The 20,694-nt window shown below is 47.1% G+C and overlaps 1 protein-coding gene across 9 annotated transcripts in view; it reads left to right on the forward strand.

Annotated features, from left to right (window-relative positions):
- LOC138768125 (uncharacterized) overlaps window positions 1-20,694 on the forward strand; it is a 71,039-nt gene continuing 50,345 nt past the window's right edge. For 4 of the 9 annotated variants that reach the window (XM_069946185.1, XM_069946186.1, XM_069946187.1 and 1 more), the window contains exons 1-3: window positions 5-543; window positions 5,173-5,457; window positions 14,514-14,756. In XM_069946185.1, the coding sequence (XP_069802286.1) occupies window positions 486-543; window positions 5,173-5,457; window positions 14,514-14,756 (586 nt within the window). In that variant the 5' untranslated portion in view covers window positions 5-485. Of the gene's footprint in view, window positions 544-5,172; window positions 5,458-14,513; window positions 14,757-20,694 lie in introns of all 9 variants that reach the window. The other 5 variants (XM_069946188.1, XM_069946193.1, XM_069946192.1 and 2 more) reach the window with 4 other exon arrangements.

The following is a 20,694-nucleotide window of genomic DNA, read 5'->3' on the forward strand; positions in this document are numbered from 1 at the left end:
CTCTTTCTCCCGGGCGCCATCTTGCGCCTCCTCCCGGGTGTGAGGTGTCGGTTGTCCCCGGTGTCCCGGTGTGAGGTGTCGGCTGTCCCCGGTGTCCCGGTGTGAGGTGTCGGCTGTCCCCGGTGTGAGGTGTCGGCTGTCCCCGGTGTCCCGGTGTGAGGTGTCGGCTGTCCCCGGTGTCCCGGTGTGAGGTGTCGGCTGTCCCCGGTGTCCCGGTGTGAGGTGTCGGCTGTCCCCGGTGTGAGGTGTCGGCTGTCCCCGGTGTCCCGGTGTGAGGTGTCGGCTGTCCCCGGTGTGAGGTGCGGCTGTCCCCGGTGTGAGGTGTCGGCTGTCCCCGGTGTGAGGTGTCGGCTGTCCCCGGTGTGAGGTGTCGGCTGTCCCCGGTGTGAGGTGTCGGCTGTCCCGGGTGTGAGGTGTCGGCTGTCCCGGGTGTGAGGTGTCGGCTGTCCCCGGTGTGAGGTGTCGCCTGTGCCCGGTGATAGGTGATGGGTCCCCGGGCTCAGCTCCTCCTGCTGCTCGGTCTCCTGAGCTGCTGCTGCCGAGGTGAGTGATTAGGGAAGCGGGAAACCATGAAGGGAGAGCGGGGAGGGGAGAGGACCGCGCCCGGGAGACGGAGCCATGGCTGTAATACTGGTATATCATCCACAGGACTGTATATACTCCTATATATCATCCACAGGACTGTATATACCTCCTATATATCATCCACAGGACTGTATATACCTCTATATATCATCCACAGGACTGTATATACCTCTATATATCATCCACAGGACTGTATATACCCCCTATATATCATCCACAGGACTGTATATACCTCTATATATCATCCACAGGACTGTATATACCCCTATATATCATCCACAGGACTGTATATACCCCTATATATCATCCACAGGACTGTATATACCCCTATATATCATCCACAGGACTGTATATACCCCTATATATCATCCACAGGACTGTATATACCCCTATATATCATCCACAGGACTGTATATACCTCTATATATCATCCACAGGACTGTATATACCCCTATATATCATCCACAGGACTGTATATACCCCTATATATCATCCACAGGACTGTATATACCTCTATATATCATCCACAGGACTGTATATACCCCTATATATCATCCACAGGACTGTATATACCCCTATATATCATCCACAGGACTGTATATACCCCTATATATCATCCACAGGACTGTATATACCCCTATATATCATCCACAGGACTGTATATACCCCCTATATATCATCCACAGGACTGTATATACCCCCTATATATCATCCACAGGACTGTATATACCTCTATATATCATCCACAGGACTGTATATACCCCTATATATCATCCACAGGACTGTATATACCCCTATATATCATCCACAGGACTGTATATACCCCTATATATCATCCACAGGACTGTATATACCCCTATATATCATCCACAGGACTGTATATACCCCTATATATCATCCACAGGACTGTATATACCCCCTATATATCATCCACAGGACTGTATATACCCCTATATACTGGTATATCATCCACAGGACTGTATATACCCCTATATATCATCCACAGGACTGTATATACCTCCTATATATCATCCACAGGACTGTATATACCCCTATATATCATCCACAGGACTGTATATACCCCTATATATCATCCACAGGACTGTATATACCCCTATATATCATCCACAGGACTGTATATACCCCCTATATATCATCCACAGGACTGTATATACCCCTATATACTGATATATCATCCACAGGACTGTATATACCCCTATATATCATCCACAGGACTGTATATACCCCTATATATCATCCACAGGACTGTATATACCTCCTATATACCGATATATCATCCACAGGACTGTATATACCCCTATATACCGATATATCATCCACAGGACTGTATATACTCCTATATATCATCCACAGGACTGTATATACTCCTATATATCATCTACAGGACTGTATATACTCCTATATATCATCCACAGCACTGTATATACCCCCTATATATCATCCACAGGACTGTATATACCCCCTATATATTATCCACAGGACTGTATATACTCCTATATATCATCCACAGGACTGTATATACCCCCTATATATTATCCACAGGACTGTATATACTCCTATATATCATCCACAGGACTGTATATACCCCTATATACCGATATATCATCCACAGGACTGTATATACTCCTATATATCATCCACAGGACTGTATATACCCCTATATATCATCCACAGGACTGTATATACCCCTATATACCGATATATCATCCACAGGACTGTATATACCCCTATATATCATCCACAGGACTGTATATACCCCTATATACTGATATATCATCCACAGGACTGTATATACTCCTATATATCATCCACAGGACTGTATATACTCCTATATACCGATATATCATCCACAGGACTGTATATACCCCTATATATCATCCACTGGACTGTATATACCTCCTATATATCATCCACAGGACTGTATATACCCCTATATATCATCCACAGGACTGTATATACCCCCTATATATCATCCACAGGACTGTATATACCCCCTATATATCATCCACAGGACTGTATATACCCCTATATACTGATATATCATCCACAGGACTGTATATACCCCTATATATCATCCACAGGACTGTATATACCCCTATATATCATCCACAGGACTGTATATACCTCCTATATACCGATATATCATCCACAGGACTGTATATACCCCTATATACCGATATATCATCCACAGGACTGTATATACTCCTATATATCATCCACAGGACTGTATATACTCCTATATATCATCTACAGGACTGTATATACTCCTATATATCATCCACAGCACTGTATATACCCCCTATATATCATCCACAGGACTGTATATACCCCCTATATATTATCCACAGGACTGTATATACTCCTATATATCATCCACAGGACTGTATATACCCCCTATATATTATCCACAGGACTGTATATACTCCTATATATCATCCACAGGACTGTATATACCCCTATATACCGCTATATCATCCACAGGACTGTATATACTCCTATATATCATCCACAGGACTGTATATACCCCTATATATCATCCACAGGACTGTATATACCCCTATATACCGATATATCATCCACAGGACTGTATATACCCCTATATATCATCCACAGGACTGTATATACCCCTATATACTGATATATCATCCACAGGACTGTATATACTCCTATATATCATCCACAGGACTGTATATACTCCTATATACCGATATATCATCCACAGGACTGTATATACCCCTATATATCATCCACTGGACTGTATATACCTCCTATATATCATCCACAGGACTGTATATACCCCTATATATCATCCACAGGACTGTATATACCCCCTATATACCGATATATCATCTACAGGACTGTATATACCTCTATATATCATCCACAGGACTGTATATACCCCCTATATACCCCTATATATCATCCACAGGACTGTATATACTCCTATATATCATCCACAGGACTGTACATACTCCTATATACCGATATATCATCCACAGGACTGTATATACCCCTATATATCATCCACAGGACTGTATATACCTCCTATATATCATCCACAGGACTGTATATACCTCCTATATATCATCCACAGGACTGTATATACTCCTATATATCATCCACAGGACTGTATATACTCCTATATATCATCCACAGGACTGTATATACTCCTATATATCATCCACAGGACTGTATATACCTCCTATATATCATCCACAGGACTGTATATACCCCTTTTTACCAATATATCATCCACAGGACTGTATATACCCCCTATATATCATCCACAGGACTGTATATACCTCCTATATATCATCCACAGGACTGTATATACCCCCTATATACCGATATATCATCTACAGGACTGTATATACTCCCTATATACCGATATATCATCCACAGGACTGTATATACCCCTATATATCATCCACAGGACTGTATATACCCCCTATATATCATCCACAGGACTGTATATACTCCCTATATATCATCCACAGGACTGTATATACTCCCTATATATCATCCACAGGACTGTATATACTCCTATATATCATCCACAGGACTGTATATACCTCCTATATATCATCCACAGGACTGTATATACCTCTATATATCATCCACAGGACTGTATATACCTCCTATATACCGATATATCATCTACAGGACTGTATATACCCCTATATACCAATATATCATCCACAGGACTGTATATACCCTCTATATATCATCCACAGGACTGTATATACCTCTATATATCATCCACAGGACTGTATATACCCCTATATATCATCCACAGGACTGTATATACCCCTATATATCATCCACAGGACTGTTGCTGAGCGGCAGTGATGATGATGATGATGATGGTTGTTGTTGTTATTACAGGTTAGTGATGATGATGATGATGATGGTTGTTGTTGTTATTACAGGTTAGTGATGATGATGATGATGGTTGTTGTTACAGGTTAGTGATGATGATGATGGTGGTTGTTGTTACAGGTTAGTGATGATGATGATGATGATGGTGGTTGTTATTACAGGTTAGTGATGATGATGATGGTGGTTGTTGTTATTACAGGTTAGTGATGATGATGATGGTGGTTGTTGTTATTACAGGTTAGTGATGATGATGATGATGGTGGTTGTTGTTATTACAGGTTAGTGATGATGATGATGGTGGTTGTTATTACAGGTTAGTGATGATGATGATGGTGGTTGTTATTACAGATTAGTGATGATGATGATGGTTGTTGTTATTACAGATTAGTGATGATGATGGTGGTGGTTGTTGTTATTACAGGTTAGTGATGATGATGATGGTTGTTGTTGTTATTACAGATTAGTGATGATGATGATGGTTGTTGTTGTTATTACAGGGTAGTGATGATGATGATGGTTGTTGTTATTACAGATTAGTGATGATGATGGTGGTGGTTGTTGTTATTACAGGTTAGTGATGATGATGATGGTTGTTGTTGTTATTACAGATTAGTGATGATGATGATGGTTGTTGTTGTTATTACAGGGTAGTGATGATGATGATGGTGGTTGTTGTTGTTATTACAGGTGAGGAGCAGGTAAAGTTGCTGAGCGGCAGTGACGCGGTCTTCCGGGCAGACGTCAGTGATCGGCCCTCGGAGATCACCTGGCTGATTGGTCGGGATAAGATTGTGGACCTGGAGCAGGGGAGGCTGCCCGACTTCTACAGGATGAAGGAGCGAGTGGTCGCTGATCTAGAGAAGGGGACGCTGATCCTGAAGGTGGTGACCCCGGCAGACAGCGGACAATACCGGGCCAATCGGTTGGTCGAGGGCAAAATATTCACCAACGACTTCAGACTCCTGGTGTTCGGTGAGTGCGGGGGGAGTGACCGCCATGTAGGCGAGGGCGCCATCATCTGTGGTGTCACATGGAAACTCAGGGGCGGAGAGGCTCTGTGCTGTATATGTAACGATGGTCTGCAGACATATCCTCTATACATGGGTGGGGGTATATAAGGTGTAATAGTCTGCCGATATATCCTCTATACATGGGCAGGGCAGCGGTATATAAGGTGTGATAGTCTGCAGACATTCTCTATACATAGGCATGGCGGGGGTATATAAGGTGTGATAGTCTGCAGATATATCCTCTATATGGAATATCTTCCTATATACAGGCGAAGGCAAAAGACAGCAGCAGTCGAAAAATTAAAAAAAAAGTGTCTTTATTTCAGCTCAATTCTACAACATTTTGTTCTAAGATTAAGAGCCTTATCAGGCAGTGTTCAGACATGTGCTCCGGCAGGGTATATACCACATCACAGATCAGCAATACTAGTGCAATCAAATTCATAGAGTATAAATAGCAGTAACAGTGCTGTGATATACAGGAGATAAGAGTCCCCACACACCGTACAGTGCCTGATCCTAATGATAGACAGCTGGGCAAACAGCGGGATCACTCACCAGGTGACCTCACAGCAGTGTCAGCGCATGTCCTGACCTCACAGGTATCTACCGCTTTCCCATTGGCTCGCTCAGCGTACGGGTCATATGATAATAGAGAATATATGGCCTATTGTGCTGATGGTAAATAAAGAATACACACTCAATGACTGTGCTCTCATGGGTGATGTGTACCCACAGGTAAGTATCGCAACCGAAAACCATGGCCTCCCCACTTACTGAGACACAAGGAGATACCGTGCTTGGGACTCCAATCCCCCGTGTGAGATGGGATAAGGTATATAAAAACCGCAGCAGTGTGCACAATAGCCTAACAGTATATAGAGAACAGACGGCCACCATCATCCTGGTTCTCTATTGCCCTTTGTTGCCCACAGGACAATAAATAAACCACCAAAAGCCTAGATATTTACATTACAATGCTCCAATGTACCCAGTATGGAGGCAGGTCTCCTGAGCAAGCGTCCCGCATTATACTTGTTCAGTGACCATTTTGTTTGGCTCATCTCCGTCTGCTTAGAAAGTCCGCCATCCGAATCATTTTCTAGGGCTACTGTTGGACTCTTCCCAGCAAATGTCTTTTCTCCCAGCAGCAAAATAACAGGCAATAGGAGTAAGAGTCCAGGAGCTATTTCTAACTCACAGGCCTACCTTCAGACAAGCAATGTCCGTTCTAGGCTTATTAACCTCTTGCATCCCAGCAGTATAATGGGCGCAGTTCAGAAGCAGGTTCCTACAGGCAGAGATATTGCAGAAGTGGGATGGGTCCTAAGGGTCGCTAGACAGCTCCTTCCTCCTTTCCCTGCAGTGGTGACTGGAACCACAAAATCTAGCCAGAGGGGTCCAATGGTCCCCTCAGCATGTGGTTTGGATCACCACGGATGCCAGCCCATGGGGATGGGAGGGGGCTCACTCTCAACAGAGCTACCTGCAGGGCTCATGACCAGAACATCTAGCTCACTCATCATCCACTTACAAAGAGCTCTATGCAATAACTGGCCTAAAGTCTCTGATTGGTGGCAGGAACGTCCAAATATACTCAGACAATACCACAGCCGTGGCATACGTCAACAAACGGAGGCACAAGAGCACCCTCACTATCAAGCCTTTCACATCACATTTTTTTGTTGGCAGAGGAGAACCTTTGCTCACTCTCAGCGGTTACCCAGAGGGAAAAGAAAACCGGATGGCCGATTTTCTGAGCAGAATGGAGCTGAACCAAACAAAATGGTCACCGAACAAGTATGTTTTCAACCTAATAACAAAAAGATTTGGTTCTCCAACGTTCGATCTCTTTGCCTCCAGGGAAAACAAGAAACTGAAAAGATGTTATCCCCTGAAGCCAAAATACTTCCCTACAGCTATAGATGCCTTCTCGCAAAACTGGGAGGTGGAGAGGGGGTACGCCCCCCTTTCCCTTAATTTCCAGAGTTATCAGGAAGGTTAGAGAAGACAGGGCCTCAATTATTCTAAACGCAACATTTTGGCCCAGAAGGACGGTGTTTACGCTTCTGAGGCAACTCTCAGTCACACAACCGTGGATCCTTCTGGAGTAGGACGACCTGTTCTGCCCCCAGCATCAAACAGGTTACATCTGACTGCTTGGGAGCTGAAAGGCTAGGGAATCTCAATCAGTCGGATCCTGTCTGTGCTATGGAGAGGGGAGGGGGGAGAAGGTAGATTAGTCAGCAGCAGAGAACAAAGGATTACACAAGGGGGGAGCTATTCAGAGGTCAGAGAGGTCAGTGGTGACATCAGAGGAGATAGCCCGGCCATGTAAGCTCATTCCTGGACTTTAAGTTGGCAGATAACTCCCTTATCAAGAAGTTCATTACAGCAACTTCTAGGTTGAACCCGCCTGAAAGGATCACGGTACCACCCTGGGACCTGAACTTGGTTCTAGGCACCTTAACAGCACCCCCCTTTGAGCCCTTGCAGGATCTCACAATTAAAATACATACATCGGTTTAAAGGAAACCTCTCCCCCCCTGTGTCGGGGTGACAGGCTCCCGACCCCCCGTTAGATCCCCCTATACTTACCTCATCGCGCTGGGTCCCGCTTTCTGAGCCAGTCGGGTGACTGAGATTTCAGTGCCCCAAGCCCAGTGCGCGCGCTCACAGGAGAGTCCGATGCCCATAGAGAATGACGGAGCATCGGACTCACCATTCATTCTCTATGAGCATCTGACTCTCCTGTGAGCGCGCACGCCGGGCTTCAGGCGCTGAAATCTCAGTCACCCGACCGGCTCAGGAAGCGGGACCTGGCGGGATGAGGTAAGTATAGGGGGATCTAACGGGGGGTCAGGAGCCTGTCACCCCGGCACGGGGGGTGACAGGTCCTCTTTAAAAAAATTTGAGAAACTTATCCTTAAAGAAATACTTAATTTTTTCTTATTAATTAATATAGAAAAAACTGAGTTCACTCACACCAAACCAAACAACAACTACGCTCAGACAAATTTAAAACCAAGATCCACATTTCACCCCATCAACGAGTATTCGAAACCTTCGTTACCTTGGATACAGCAGATATACGTAAAGTGAAAACGTATAAAAAAAAGGGGATACAACAATTTAACAAAAACTGAGAGAGAATCCTTAACTAAACTCCAAGATGATAAAGCAATCACCATCCGACCAGCGGATAAAGGAGGAGGGATAGGGATTCAGGACACGTCAGAGTATCGATGTGAGGCATTAAGGGTCTTGAATGATAAAAAAAAACATATAAAATTCTCAAGAAAGATCCAACGGATGAATTTTTTAAACTTTTAAAAATCTTGGTAGATCAGGGGCAAGAGCAGGACCTTATCAATGAAATGGAGGCAAAATTTATCCTAAATAATACCCCCCGACTACCTGTATTTTATCATTTGTCAAAAATCCATAAAGATGACAAAAAAGCGCCTGGCAGACCTATAGTGTCAGGCATAGAATGCCTGACAGCTAATCTATCCAAGTATGTGGATACACATCTGCAAAGCTGCCTATCTGAAAGACAGTAAACATGTTCTGCAGATTCTAGAGACCTTGGAATGGAGAGAGGATTACTTCTTAGGGACACTTGATGTGACATCCCTCTACACAGCTATAGAAAATGGAAAAGGCAGGGAAGCAGCGGAGTATTTTTTGAAAAAAATCTAAAAAAAAATACCCAGAGGAACAGGCAAATTTTATTGGGGAGTGCATAGAATTTATTTTAACTAAAAATTATTTTCTACATGAAGGAATTTTTTATATACAGTCGTGGGGTACCGCGATGGGGACGAGGTTCGCGCCGGCCTATTCTAATCTATACATGAGGAGGTGGGAAGAGGCCACCATATTTCCCACGGGAGGGCTGAGTGCGAACCTCGTCCTCTGGAAGAGATTTATAGACGATATTGTGTTTATATGGAAAGGGGGCGAAGAGAACCTTCAAGGATTTTTAAAAGATTTAAATAAAAATTAATTTTATCTACATTTTGCACCCACGTATAGCACAAAATCCATTAACTTTTTAGATTTGAATATTTTTATTAAAAATGGAAAAATATGCAGCAGGACATATAACAAACCCACTGATAGCAATAGTTACATTGCATTAGATAGCTGCCATTTGCCATCTTGGCTATTGAATATACTAAAAAGCCAATTTCTGAGACTTAGGCCCCCTTCACACGTCCGGAAAATCTGCCCGGATTTCCTATCAAGAAATCCGGACGGATTTCTGGACCCATAGACTTGCATTAGACACGGACACCCTTCCGGATAATAGGTCAGGATTTTTTAGATCCTGTCCTATTTTCATCCGGAAACCCGGTCCGGACGCTCCCGTAGAAGCCTATGGGAGCGCCCGAGCTCCGGACGCTTTCCTGATGCACATCAGGAAAGCGTCCGGACCTCCGGATGGCCTGACAGAGCTCCCCTCACTACCCCTTCGCTCCTCATATCCCTCATCCGCCACCCCCCACCCCCCGAACCTCACTGGCGGCCTCCTGCTCTAATCGGCTGGCCGCCGGGACTTCTCACCCACCCCCCCCGGGACCTGATGATGAAGCCCAAACGCCGCGCCCCCCCCCCTCCCCCCCGGAACTCAACACCTGCAGGTTCCCCCCGGGACTCAACACCTGCTGTGCTGCCGCTGCTCCCGCTCCGCGGTCCCCAGCCTCCCGTCCCCGTGCCTGGAGATCGTCCCGCGCAACCCCGCACCTGCAACACCCCCCCCCCCCCCCCCCCCCCGGCGACCGCAGCAGGTTGCCCCCGCTCCCCGGGACTCACCACCGCCTGCCCCTGCTCCCGCCGCTCCTGCTCCTTCAGCGCTGATCAACGGCCGCCGAGACTGGTGAGATAAACCCCCCCCCCTCGAGTAAAACTCCCATCATGTGTCCTGCTAACAGGTCATGATGGAAGTTGTAGTTCTGCAGCCTGTGGCCATCCAGGTTGCAGGACTACTACTCCCATCATGCCCTGCTGACAGGTCTTGATGGGTGCTGTAGTTGTGGCCATCCAGGTTGCAGAACTACAACTCTCATTATGACCTGTCAGCAGGGCATGGTGGGAGTTGTATTTCTGAAACCTGGATGGTCTCAGATGGCAAAACTACAACTCCCATCGTGCCCTGCTGACAGGATATTATGGGATTTGTAGTTCTGCAACCAGTGGCCATCCAGGTTGCAGAACTACAACTCCCATCATGGATTGCCTTCATGGCATGATGGGAGTTGTAGTTTTGCAACCTGCGGCCCTTTCAGGTTGCAGAACTACAACTCCCATCATGGATTGCCATCAGGGCATGATGGGGTTGTAGTTTTGCAATCTGCGGTCATCCAGGTTGCAGAATTACAACTCCTATCATGTGCTATTGGCAGTTCAAATGGGAGTTGTAGTTCTGCAACAAATAAAAGGTTGACACGGTATAAGAGGGGTGAGGCAGTGGCATAGTAGAACTACATTTCCCATCATGATGTGTGTGGTAATATGCAGGACTACATCCCCCAGCATGGTATATAGGGTAGGCTGTAGAACTACATCTTCCAGCATAGTGTGTAATAATATGCAGGACTACATCACATAATGGGAGTTGTAGTTCTGCAACAGATAAGATGACACATGGTATGAGGGGGAGATGTGACACAGTACACAAGGGGGTAAGGGGGCACGATACACATAGGGGACACAAGGGCACGGTGGCACGGTACATGAGGGGCAGAGGGTGGCACGGTACATGAGGGGGAGACGGTGGCACGGTACATGAGGGGGAGACGGTGGCACGGTACATGAGGGGGAGACGGTGGCACAGTACATGAGGGGGAGACGGTGGCACGGTACATGAGGGGGAGACGGTGGCAGGCTACATGAGGGGGAGACGGTGGCACGGTACATGAGGGGGAGACGGTGGCAGGCTACATGAGGGGGAGATGGTGGGACGGTACATGAGAGGGAGATGGTGGCACGGTGCACTAGGAGCGATGTGGGTACTTGTGATGTATGTTGGCATACTAGACCATATTAAACACTTTTTTTTCTGATCAGGAAATCCTGAAGGCTTTTCCTGATGGTTTCCTGAAGGTAAAAACGGATTACTGTCAGGAAATCCTGAAGGTTTCCTGATACTTTCCTGATGACATTTGAAGCCTCCTGATCAGGATTTCCTGACAGTAAAAACTGACACTGACGTGTGAATGGGGCCTAAGGAGGAACTACACAGATGTGGGGGATTTTCAGGATGAAGCTGAGGAATTGAAAGGCAAATTTATACAGAAAGGATACAATGGAAGCGTACTACAAGGTACGATAGAGGAGGTTTTACAACTGAAGAGGGAGAACCTCATAAAAGAAAGAGAAGAACAGGATGAAAGAAAAGAAGTTTTAAAATCCCTATCATAACCACCTACTCCGATAAATCGGGAGCCTTCAAGAAAATGATAAAAAATAGGTGGGAAATACTTAAACAGGATAAAATTATAGGCGATCTAATCCCAGCAAATCCCAAATTCATTTTTACAAAAACACAAAATATAGGGAATATTGTAGCTCCCACAGTGCGTAATAAGGAGAATAGAAATATGGGTAGTAATAATGCTATACTAGCACATAAAGTAGGTTTCTATCCTTGTAGATTTTGTAGGCCGTGCAAAAAAAATGGGTATGAAAAAGGAGGTAATGGAGATCGCTAACCAGGATGGGTCACATAGGGTTAAAATCAAAGAGCACATTACTTGCCATTCAAAAGGAGTGATCTACTACATTACGTGTCCGTGTCAAAAAATGTATATCGGAAGGACAAAGAGCTTTACATACAAGGATTAATGAACATGTCTACAATATCCAGAGACAATATGAGGGACATCTTCTAAGGAGAAACATGAAGAAAAAATAAACTATTCATCATTCTGTGCAATAGAGAAAATAAAGAGAGATTGGAGAAAAGGAGACTTCATCAAGAAGATGTCCAGAGCAGAAAGTAAACACTACTTTAATACAATACTGCCATCAGGATTCCATTCAGAAATTGAGTTATTTGCATTCTTGCAAGGATTGCAGGGGTTAAGTCTCTTGGAGTTCAAGCTGTCTATAAAAAGCCACACTAGATGGAAGGGCGGATCTTCTTGAGAAAGAGGGGTGTACCCCTCGAAACATGTCGGAGGTATTCTGACCCTTTCAGGAATCAGTAGTAGATGTGACGTCACACTGAACTTCTGAGACTTTGAATTTTTGAGAGGCTTACCTGTTCTACATAAGTACCAGATAACAGAGCCGTCACCGGCCAGGACGCAAAGAACTGAGGACCGAGGATTAGAACAGCAAACCAAGTATTGTCTTGTATATTGGAACAACAGACTAAACCCGCTGTACTACCGGAGCACATCAGGACTCTGCTATGTAATCACAGTGAGAGGGTGAGCGCGTTTATCTTCATAAGTATACAAACTGACCTTGGAGAGTATACTGCTGTGATTAGGGGAACGCTGCTATCTATACTGAACATAATGCCTATCATTTAATATATACTATTTGTGTCTCTATATATATTTATCTTCCACACTCCATTGTAGTGAGAGGATTAACCATAGTGTGCACACAGCCTGAGAATAAATAGGCACTACTTCAAGCCAACGCCCTGAGGACTTAGCAATTAAGAGGAGCCGATCAGATACCTTGTTTTATATAGTTCCATAAACAGCAGGAAATTGTGCTACCATCTTTTTGTGACCAACCAAAGAACACAGGGGAGGAAGCTTTTCAGAACCTTGCTGTTAGGAGGTGTCCTAGATGCTACTAAAGAATTTTGCTCATCAGAGAACCTTCTGGTCCAGTTAAGATGGCAGCAAATCAGTAGATGGATCAAACAAGCATTGGCCTACTCTTGTAAGGGGGAAACCCCCCCCCCACCACCACCACCATACTTTTCAGCAGACTTACAGGTCTGTATCTACATCATGGGCGGAAAGGGCAGAAGCGTCTATACACAAATTAGTAGAGCCGCTACATGGAGCTCAGTGCATACCTTTTTGAAGCACTATAGACTTCAGTTGAGTCCTCTTTCCGATATGTCCTTTGGCCGGAAAGTCCTCTCGGCTGTTGTCCCTCCCTATAATTATTTCTTTTTTAATTCTCCAGGGGTGCGGTCATGGGCAAAAGGGTAAAAGCAGAATTACTTACTGGTAATTGTGTTTTCACGAGCCCATGACAGCACCCCTCACTTATACCCGTCCCTTATGTTATATTTATGAGTTGTTATAATTATTTAAGTAGTTTGCAAATATAGAGTCTCCTCCTGCTGAGTACTTTTGTAGAACTGAGGCGTGGAGAGGGGTGTCCTTCTTTTCTATGTTTCCTGTCCGGCGGTGGGTGCTTCTCTCCCCAGGGATGCTGTCATGGGCTCATGAAAACACAATTATCTGTAAGTAATTCTGCTTATATGGGTGTGGGTGTGTGTGTGTGTGTGTGTATGTATGTGTATATATATGTATGTGTATATATATATATATATATATATATATATATATATATATATATATATATATAATCAGGCACAGAGCCCTGTACCACTTGGTGCCTACTGTTCGGGGCTTCATCAAAACCTCAGATGGTCACTCCTTCTCCGAAGTTTTATCAGTAGAAAAGGCTTCAGTTTTCACATCAGTGTTGGGACCAGGCTACATTGGATGGGAATGGACTGTCTCCTCCCCTTGTCGGGAATGGGCTGCCTCCTCCCTGGGTTGGGAACAAGCTGCCTCCTCCCCGGGTTGGGAATGGGCTGTCTCCTCCCCGTGTCGGGAATGGGCTGTCTCCTCCCCGTGTCGGGAACAAGCTGCCTCCTCCCCGGGTTGGGAATGGGCTGTCTCCTTCCTGGCGGCGGAATCGGGTTGTCTCCTCAGCCCCATGAGTGCTCATGCAGATGTGTTATAGGCAGATGGGGGCACACTTATATGTGCACGCTCTCTCATCACTATCTAATGGATAATTCTTCTACAGATCATGTTTGTCCAGTTGTCATCCGTAACTCCACAACGGGGAACAATGTTACGCTGCAGTGTAAGTGCTCTGACCGGGGAGCTCAGCCCTCAAAGTATGAATGGTACAACCATACTAGCCGTTTGTCCGGAGAGGAGAGCCTTATGGTCCAGAAAGGGGAGTCCGCACAGTTGTACCGATGTGTCGCCAGCAATGACCTCTCCAAGAGTGAAGCCAATGTCACCGTGCCTGCCCAGACAACAGGTGAGTACGAGTGATAGGTGTCCGTGGTGACTCGTGCCCCAAGGATCGGATGGTTACCCCCTTGTTTACTCATCTGACACATTCTCTTCTCCCGCTGTCTTAGCGATGGCGTAGTCTCCACAATCCATTATGTGCTGCGGCTGGATCATAGGGAAGAGTCACCAAAGAGATAGAGGAAGGTGACCATCTTTGTGACATGCCACCCAAAATCTGAAGATGAATCCAGCCCATGTATTGCAGCGGGCGGTTCAGGCCGTTCTCAGGATCCCTACTAGTTACTGTGTGAAGAGATGTAAGGCCTGTAGTTATAGTCAGGAGAGGATGGGGAGGTCTGTCTGTGGAGCTCGGGTCAGTATGAGTCCAGGATCCGGCCCGCATCTTCCAGAACCCATGTGTCCTCCATACTGTGGCCCTGCAGCAGGGTTTCTGACACAGCTGTTGCCCAGGGGTTGTCGAGTCTGTACTGCTGTTTTTGCCTGGCGAAAGGTTACATAAGAGCACATTCACCATTGTTATACCCGCTAAAGCTGATGACCTTTACGCCGCTTGGTTTAACCCCTAGGCGTATATTAGCATGAAATCCTACAAACTCTAGTAACCACCCTACTATCTTACATAAAGGATACCATGGACCTCTTGTCCAAAATAGAAGGCCTTGTAAAAGAGGAACAAGCCTTAATATGCAGTATCGACATTGAGACCACATTTTTCTCTATAGAGATCTGGATCCATCTGACCGGCCGTGTTTCTCCCGAGTGATCCGTTTGTCTGGGCCATTTTATCGGGATCCATCTGAGCCGCCATGTATCTTTATAGAGATCTGGATCCATCTGACCGGCCGTGTTTCTTCCGAGTGATCCGTGTGTCTGGGCCATTATATCTGGATCCATCTGACCGGCCGTGTTTCTTCTGAGTGATCCGTGTGTCTGGGCCATTATATCTGGATCCATCTGACCGGCCGTGTTTCTCCCGAGTGATCCGTGTGTCTGGGCCATTATATCTGGATCCCTCCGACCGGCCGTGTTTCTCCCGAGGGATCTGTGTGTCTGGGCAATTATATCTGGATCAATCTGACCGGCCGTGTTTCTCGCGAGTGATCCGTGTGTCTGGGCCATTTTATCGGGATCCATCTGAGCCGCCATGTATCTCTATAGAGATCTAGATCCATCTGACCGTCCGTGTTTCTTCTTAGTGATCCGTGTGTCTGGGCCATTATATCTGGATCCATCTGACTGGCCGTGTTTCTTCCGAGAGATCCGTGTGTCTGGGCCATTATATCTGGATCCATCTGACCGGCCGTGTTTCTCCCGAGTGATCCGTGTGTCTGGACCATTATATCTGGATCCATCTGACCGGCCGTGTTTCTCCCGAGTGATCAGTGTGTCTGGGCCATTATATCTAGATCCATCTGACCGGCCGTGTTTATCCCGAGTGATCCGTGTGTCTGGGCCATTATATCTGGATCCCTCTGACCGGCCGTGTTTCTCCCGAGTGATCCGTGTCTGGGCCATTATATCTGGATCCATCTGACCGGCCGTGTTTCTCCCGAGTGATCTGTGTGTCTGGGCCATTCTATCTGGATCCATCTGACCGGCCGTGTTTCTCCCGAGTGATCCGTGTCTGGGCCATTATATCTGGATCCATCAGAGCCGCCATGTATCTTTATAGAGATCTTGATCCATCTGACCGGCCGTGTTTCTCCCGAGTGATCCGTGTGTCTGGGCCATTTTATCGGGATCCATCTGAGCCGCCATGTGTCTCTATAGAGATCTGGATCCCTCTGACCGGCCGTGTTTCTTCCGAGTGATCCGTGTGTCTGGGCCATTATATCTGGATCCCTCTGACCGGCTGTGTTTCTCCCGAGTGATCCGTGTGTCTGGGCCATTATATCTGGATCCATCTGACCGGCCGTGTTTCTCCCGAGTGATCCGTGTGTCTGGGCCATTTTATCGGGATCCATCTGAGCCGCCATGTATCTTTATAGAGATCTGGATCCCTCCGACCGGCCGTGTTTCTCCCGAGGGATCTGTGTGTCTGGGCAATTATATCTGGATCAATCTGACCGGCCGTGTTTCTCCCGAGTGATCCGTGTGTCTGGGCCATTTTATCGGGATCCATCTGAGCCGCCATGTATCTCTATAGAGATCTAGATCCATCTGATCGGTCGTGTTTCTTCTGAGTGATCCGTGTGTCTGGGCCATTATATCTGGATCCATCTGACCGGCCGTGTTTCTCCGGAGTAATCCGTGTGTCTGGATCCATCAGAGTCGCCATGTATCTTTATAGAGATCTGGATCCATCTGACCGGCCGTATTTCTCCCGAGTGATCCGTGTGTCTGGGCCATTTTATCGGGATCCATCTGAGCCGCCATGTGTCTCTATAGAGATCTGGATCCCTCTGACCGGCCGTGTTTCTTCCGAGTGATCCATGTGTCTGGGCCATTATATCTGGATCCCTCTGACCGGCCGTGTTTCTCCCGAGTGATCCGTGTCTGGGCCATTATATCTGGATCCCTCTGACCGGCCGTGTTTCTCCCGAGTGATCTGTGTGTCTGGACCATTATATCTGGATCCCTCTGACCGGCCGTGTTTCTCCCGAGTGATCCGTGTGTCTGGGCCATTATATCTGGATCCATCTGACCGGCCGTGTTTCTCCCGAGTGATCCGTGTGTCTGGGCCATTTTATCGGGATCCATCTGAGCCGCCATGTATCTTTATAGAGATCTGGATCCATCTGACCGGCCGTGTTTCTTCCGAGTGACCCGTGTGTCTGGGCCATTATATCTGGATCCATCTGACCGGCCGTGTTTCTTCCGAATGATCCTTGTGTCTGGGCCATTATATCTGGATCCATCTGACCGGCCGTGTTTCTCCCGAGTGATCCGTGTGTCTGGGCCATTATATCTGGATCCATCTGACCGGCCGTGTTTCTCCCGAGTGATCCGTGTGTCTGGGCCATTTTATCGGGATCCATCTGAGCCGCCATGTATCTCTATAGAGATCTAGATCCATCTGACCGGCCGTGTTTCTTCTGAGTGATCCGTGTGTCTGGGCCATTATATCTGGATTCATCTGACCGGCCGTGTTTCTCCCGAGTGATCCGTGTGTCTGGGCCATTATATCGGGATCCATCTGACCGGCCGTGTTTCTCCCGAGTGATCCGTGTGTCTGGGCCATTTTATCGGGATCCATCTGAGCCGCCATGTATCTTTATAGAGATCTGGATCCCTTCCGACCGGCCGTGTTTCTTCTTAGTGATCCGTGTGTCTGGGCCATTATATCTGGATCCATCTGACCGGCCGTGTTTCTCCCGAGTGATCCGTGTGTCTGGACCATTATATCTGGATCCATCTGACCGGCCGTGTTTCTCCCGAGTGATCCGTGTGTCTGGACCATTATATCTGGATCCATCTGACCGGCCGTGTTTCTCCCGAGTGATCAGTGTGTCTGGGCCATTATATCTAGATCCATCTGACCGGCCGTGTTTATCCCGAGTGATCCGTGTGTCTGGGCCATTATATCTGGATCCCTCTGACCGGCCGTGTTTCTCCCGAGTGATCCGTGTCTGGGCCATTATATCTGGATCCCTCTGACCGGCCGTGTTTCTTCCGAGTGATCCGTGTGTCTGGGCCATTATATCTGGATCCCTCTGACCGGCCGTGTTTCTCCCGAGTGATCCGTGTGTCTGGGCCATTTTATCGGGATCCATCTGAGCCGCCATGTATCTCTATAGAGATTTAGATACATCTGACCGGCCGTGTTTCTTCTGAGTGATCCGTGTGTCTGGGCCATTATATCTGGATCCATCTGACCGGCCGTGTTTCTCCCGAGTGATCCGTGTGTCTGGGCCATTTTATCGGGATCCATCTGAGCCGCCATGTATCTTTATAGAGATCTGGATCCCTTCCGACCGGCCGTGTTTCTCCCGAGTGATCCGTGTGTCTGGGCCATTTTATCGGGATCCATCTGAGCCGCCATATATCTCTATAGAGATCTAGATCCATCTGACCGGCCGTGTTTCTTCTGAGTGATCCGTGTGTCTGGGCCATTATATCTGGATCAATCTGACCGGCCGTGTTTCTCCCGAGTGATCCGTGTGTCTGGGCCATTTTATCGGGATCCATCTGAGCCGCCATGTATCTCTATAGAGATCTAGATCCATCTGACCGGCCGTGTTTCTTCTGAGTGATCCGTGTGTCTGGGCCATTATATCTGGATCCATCTGACCGGCCGTGTTTCTTCCGAGAGATCCGTGTGTCTGGGCCATTATATCTGGATCCATCTGACCGGCCGTGTTTCTCCGGAGTGATCCGTGTGTCTGGACCATTATATCTGGATCAATCAGAGCCGCCATGTATCTTTATAGAGATCTGGATCCATCTGACCGGCCGTGTTTCTCCCGAGTGATCCGTGTGTCTGGGCCATTTTATCGGGATCCATCTGAGCCGCCATGTGTCTCTATAGAGATCTGGATCCCTCTGACCGTCCGTGTTTCTTCCGAGTGATCCGTGTGTCTGGGCCATTATATCTGGATCCCTCTGACCGGCCGTGTTTTTCCCGAGTGATCCGTGTCTGGGCCATTATATCTGGATCCCTCTGACCGGCCGTGTTTCTCACGAGTGATCCGTGTGTCTGGGCCATTTTATCGGGATCCATCTGAGCCGTCATGTGTCTCTATAGAGATCTGGATCCCTCTGACCGGCCGTGTTTCTCCCGAGTGATCCGTGTGTCTGGGCCATTTTATCGGGATCCATCTGAGCCGCCATGTATCTTTATAGAGATCTGGATCCATCTGACCGGCCGTGTTTCTTCCGAGTGATCCGTGTGTCTGGGCCATTATATCTGGATCCATCTGACCGGCCGTGTTTCTTCCGAATGATCCGTGTGTCTGGGCCATTATATCTGGATCCATCAGAGCCGCCATGTATCTTTATAGAGATCTTGATCCATCTGACCGGCCGTGTTTCTCCCGAGTGATCCGTGAGTCTGGGCCATTTTATCGGGATCCATCTGAGCCGCCATGTATCTCTATAGAGATCTAGATCCATCTGACCGGCCGTGTTTCTTCTGAGTGATCCGTGTGTCTGGGCCATTATATCTGGATCCATCTGACCGGCCGTGTTTCTCCCGAGTGATCCGTGTGTCTGGGCCATTATATCGGGATCCATCTGACCGGCCGTGTTTCTCCCGAGTGATCCGTGTGTCTGGGCCATTTTATCGGGATCCATCTGAGCCGCCATGTATCTTTATAGAGATCTGGATCCCTTCCGACCGGCCGTGTTTCTTCTTAGTGATCCGTGTGTCTGGGCCATTATATCTGGATCCATCTGACCGGCCGTGTTTCTCCCGAGTGATCCGTGTGTCTGGACCATTATATCTGGATCCATCTGACCGGCCGTGTTTCTCCCGAGTGATCCGTGTGTCTGGACCATTATATCTGGATCCATCTGACCGGCCGTGTTTCTCCCGAGTGATCAGTGTGTCTGGGCCATTATATCTAGATCCATCTGACCGGCCGTGTTTATCCCGAGTGATCCGTGTGTCTGGGCCATTATATCTGGATCCCTCTGACCGGCCGTGTTTCTCCCGAGTGATCCGTGTCTGGGCCATTATATCTGGATCCCTCTGACCGGCCGTGTTTCTTCCGAGTGATCCGTGTGTCTGGGCCATTATATCTGGATCCCTCTGACCGGCCGTGTTTCTCCCGAGTGATCCGTGTGTCTGGGCCATTTTATCGGGATCCATCTGAGCCGCCATGTATCTCTATAGAGATTTAGATACATCTGACCGGCCGTGTTTCTTCTGAGTGATCCGTGTGTCTGGGCCATTATATCTGGATCCATCTGACCGGCCGTGTTTCTCCCGAGTGATCCGTGTGTCTGGGCCATTTTATCGGGATCCATCTGAGCCGCCATGTATCTTTATAGAGATCTGGATC

Source organism: Dendropsophus ebraccatus, chromosome 11 (genome assembly GCF_027789765.1).
Source record: "Dendropsophus ebraccatus isolate aDenEbr1 chromosome 11, aDenEbr1.pat, whole genome shotgun sequence".
NCBI classification, from domain to species: Eukaryota; Metazoa; Chordata; class Amphibia; order Anura; family Hylidae; genus Dendropsophus; species Dendropsophus ebraccatus.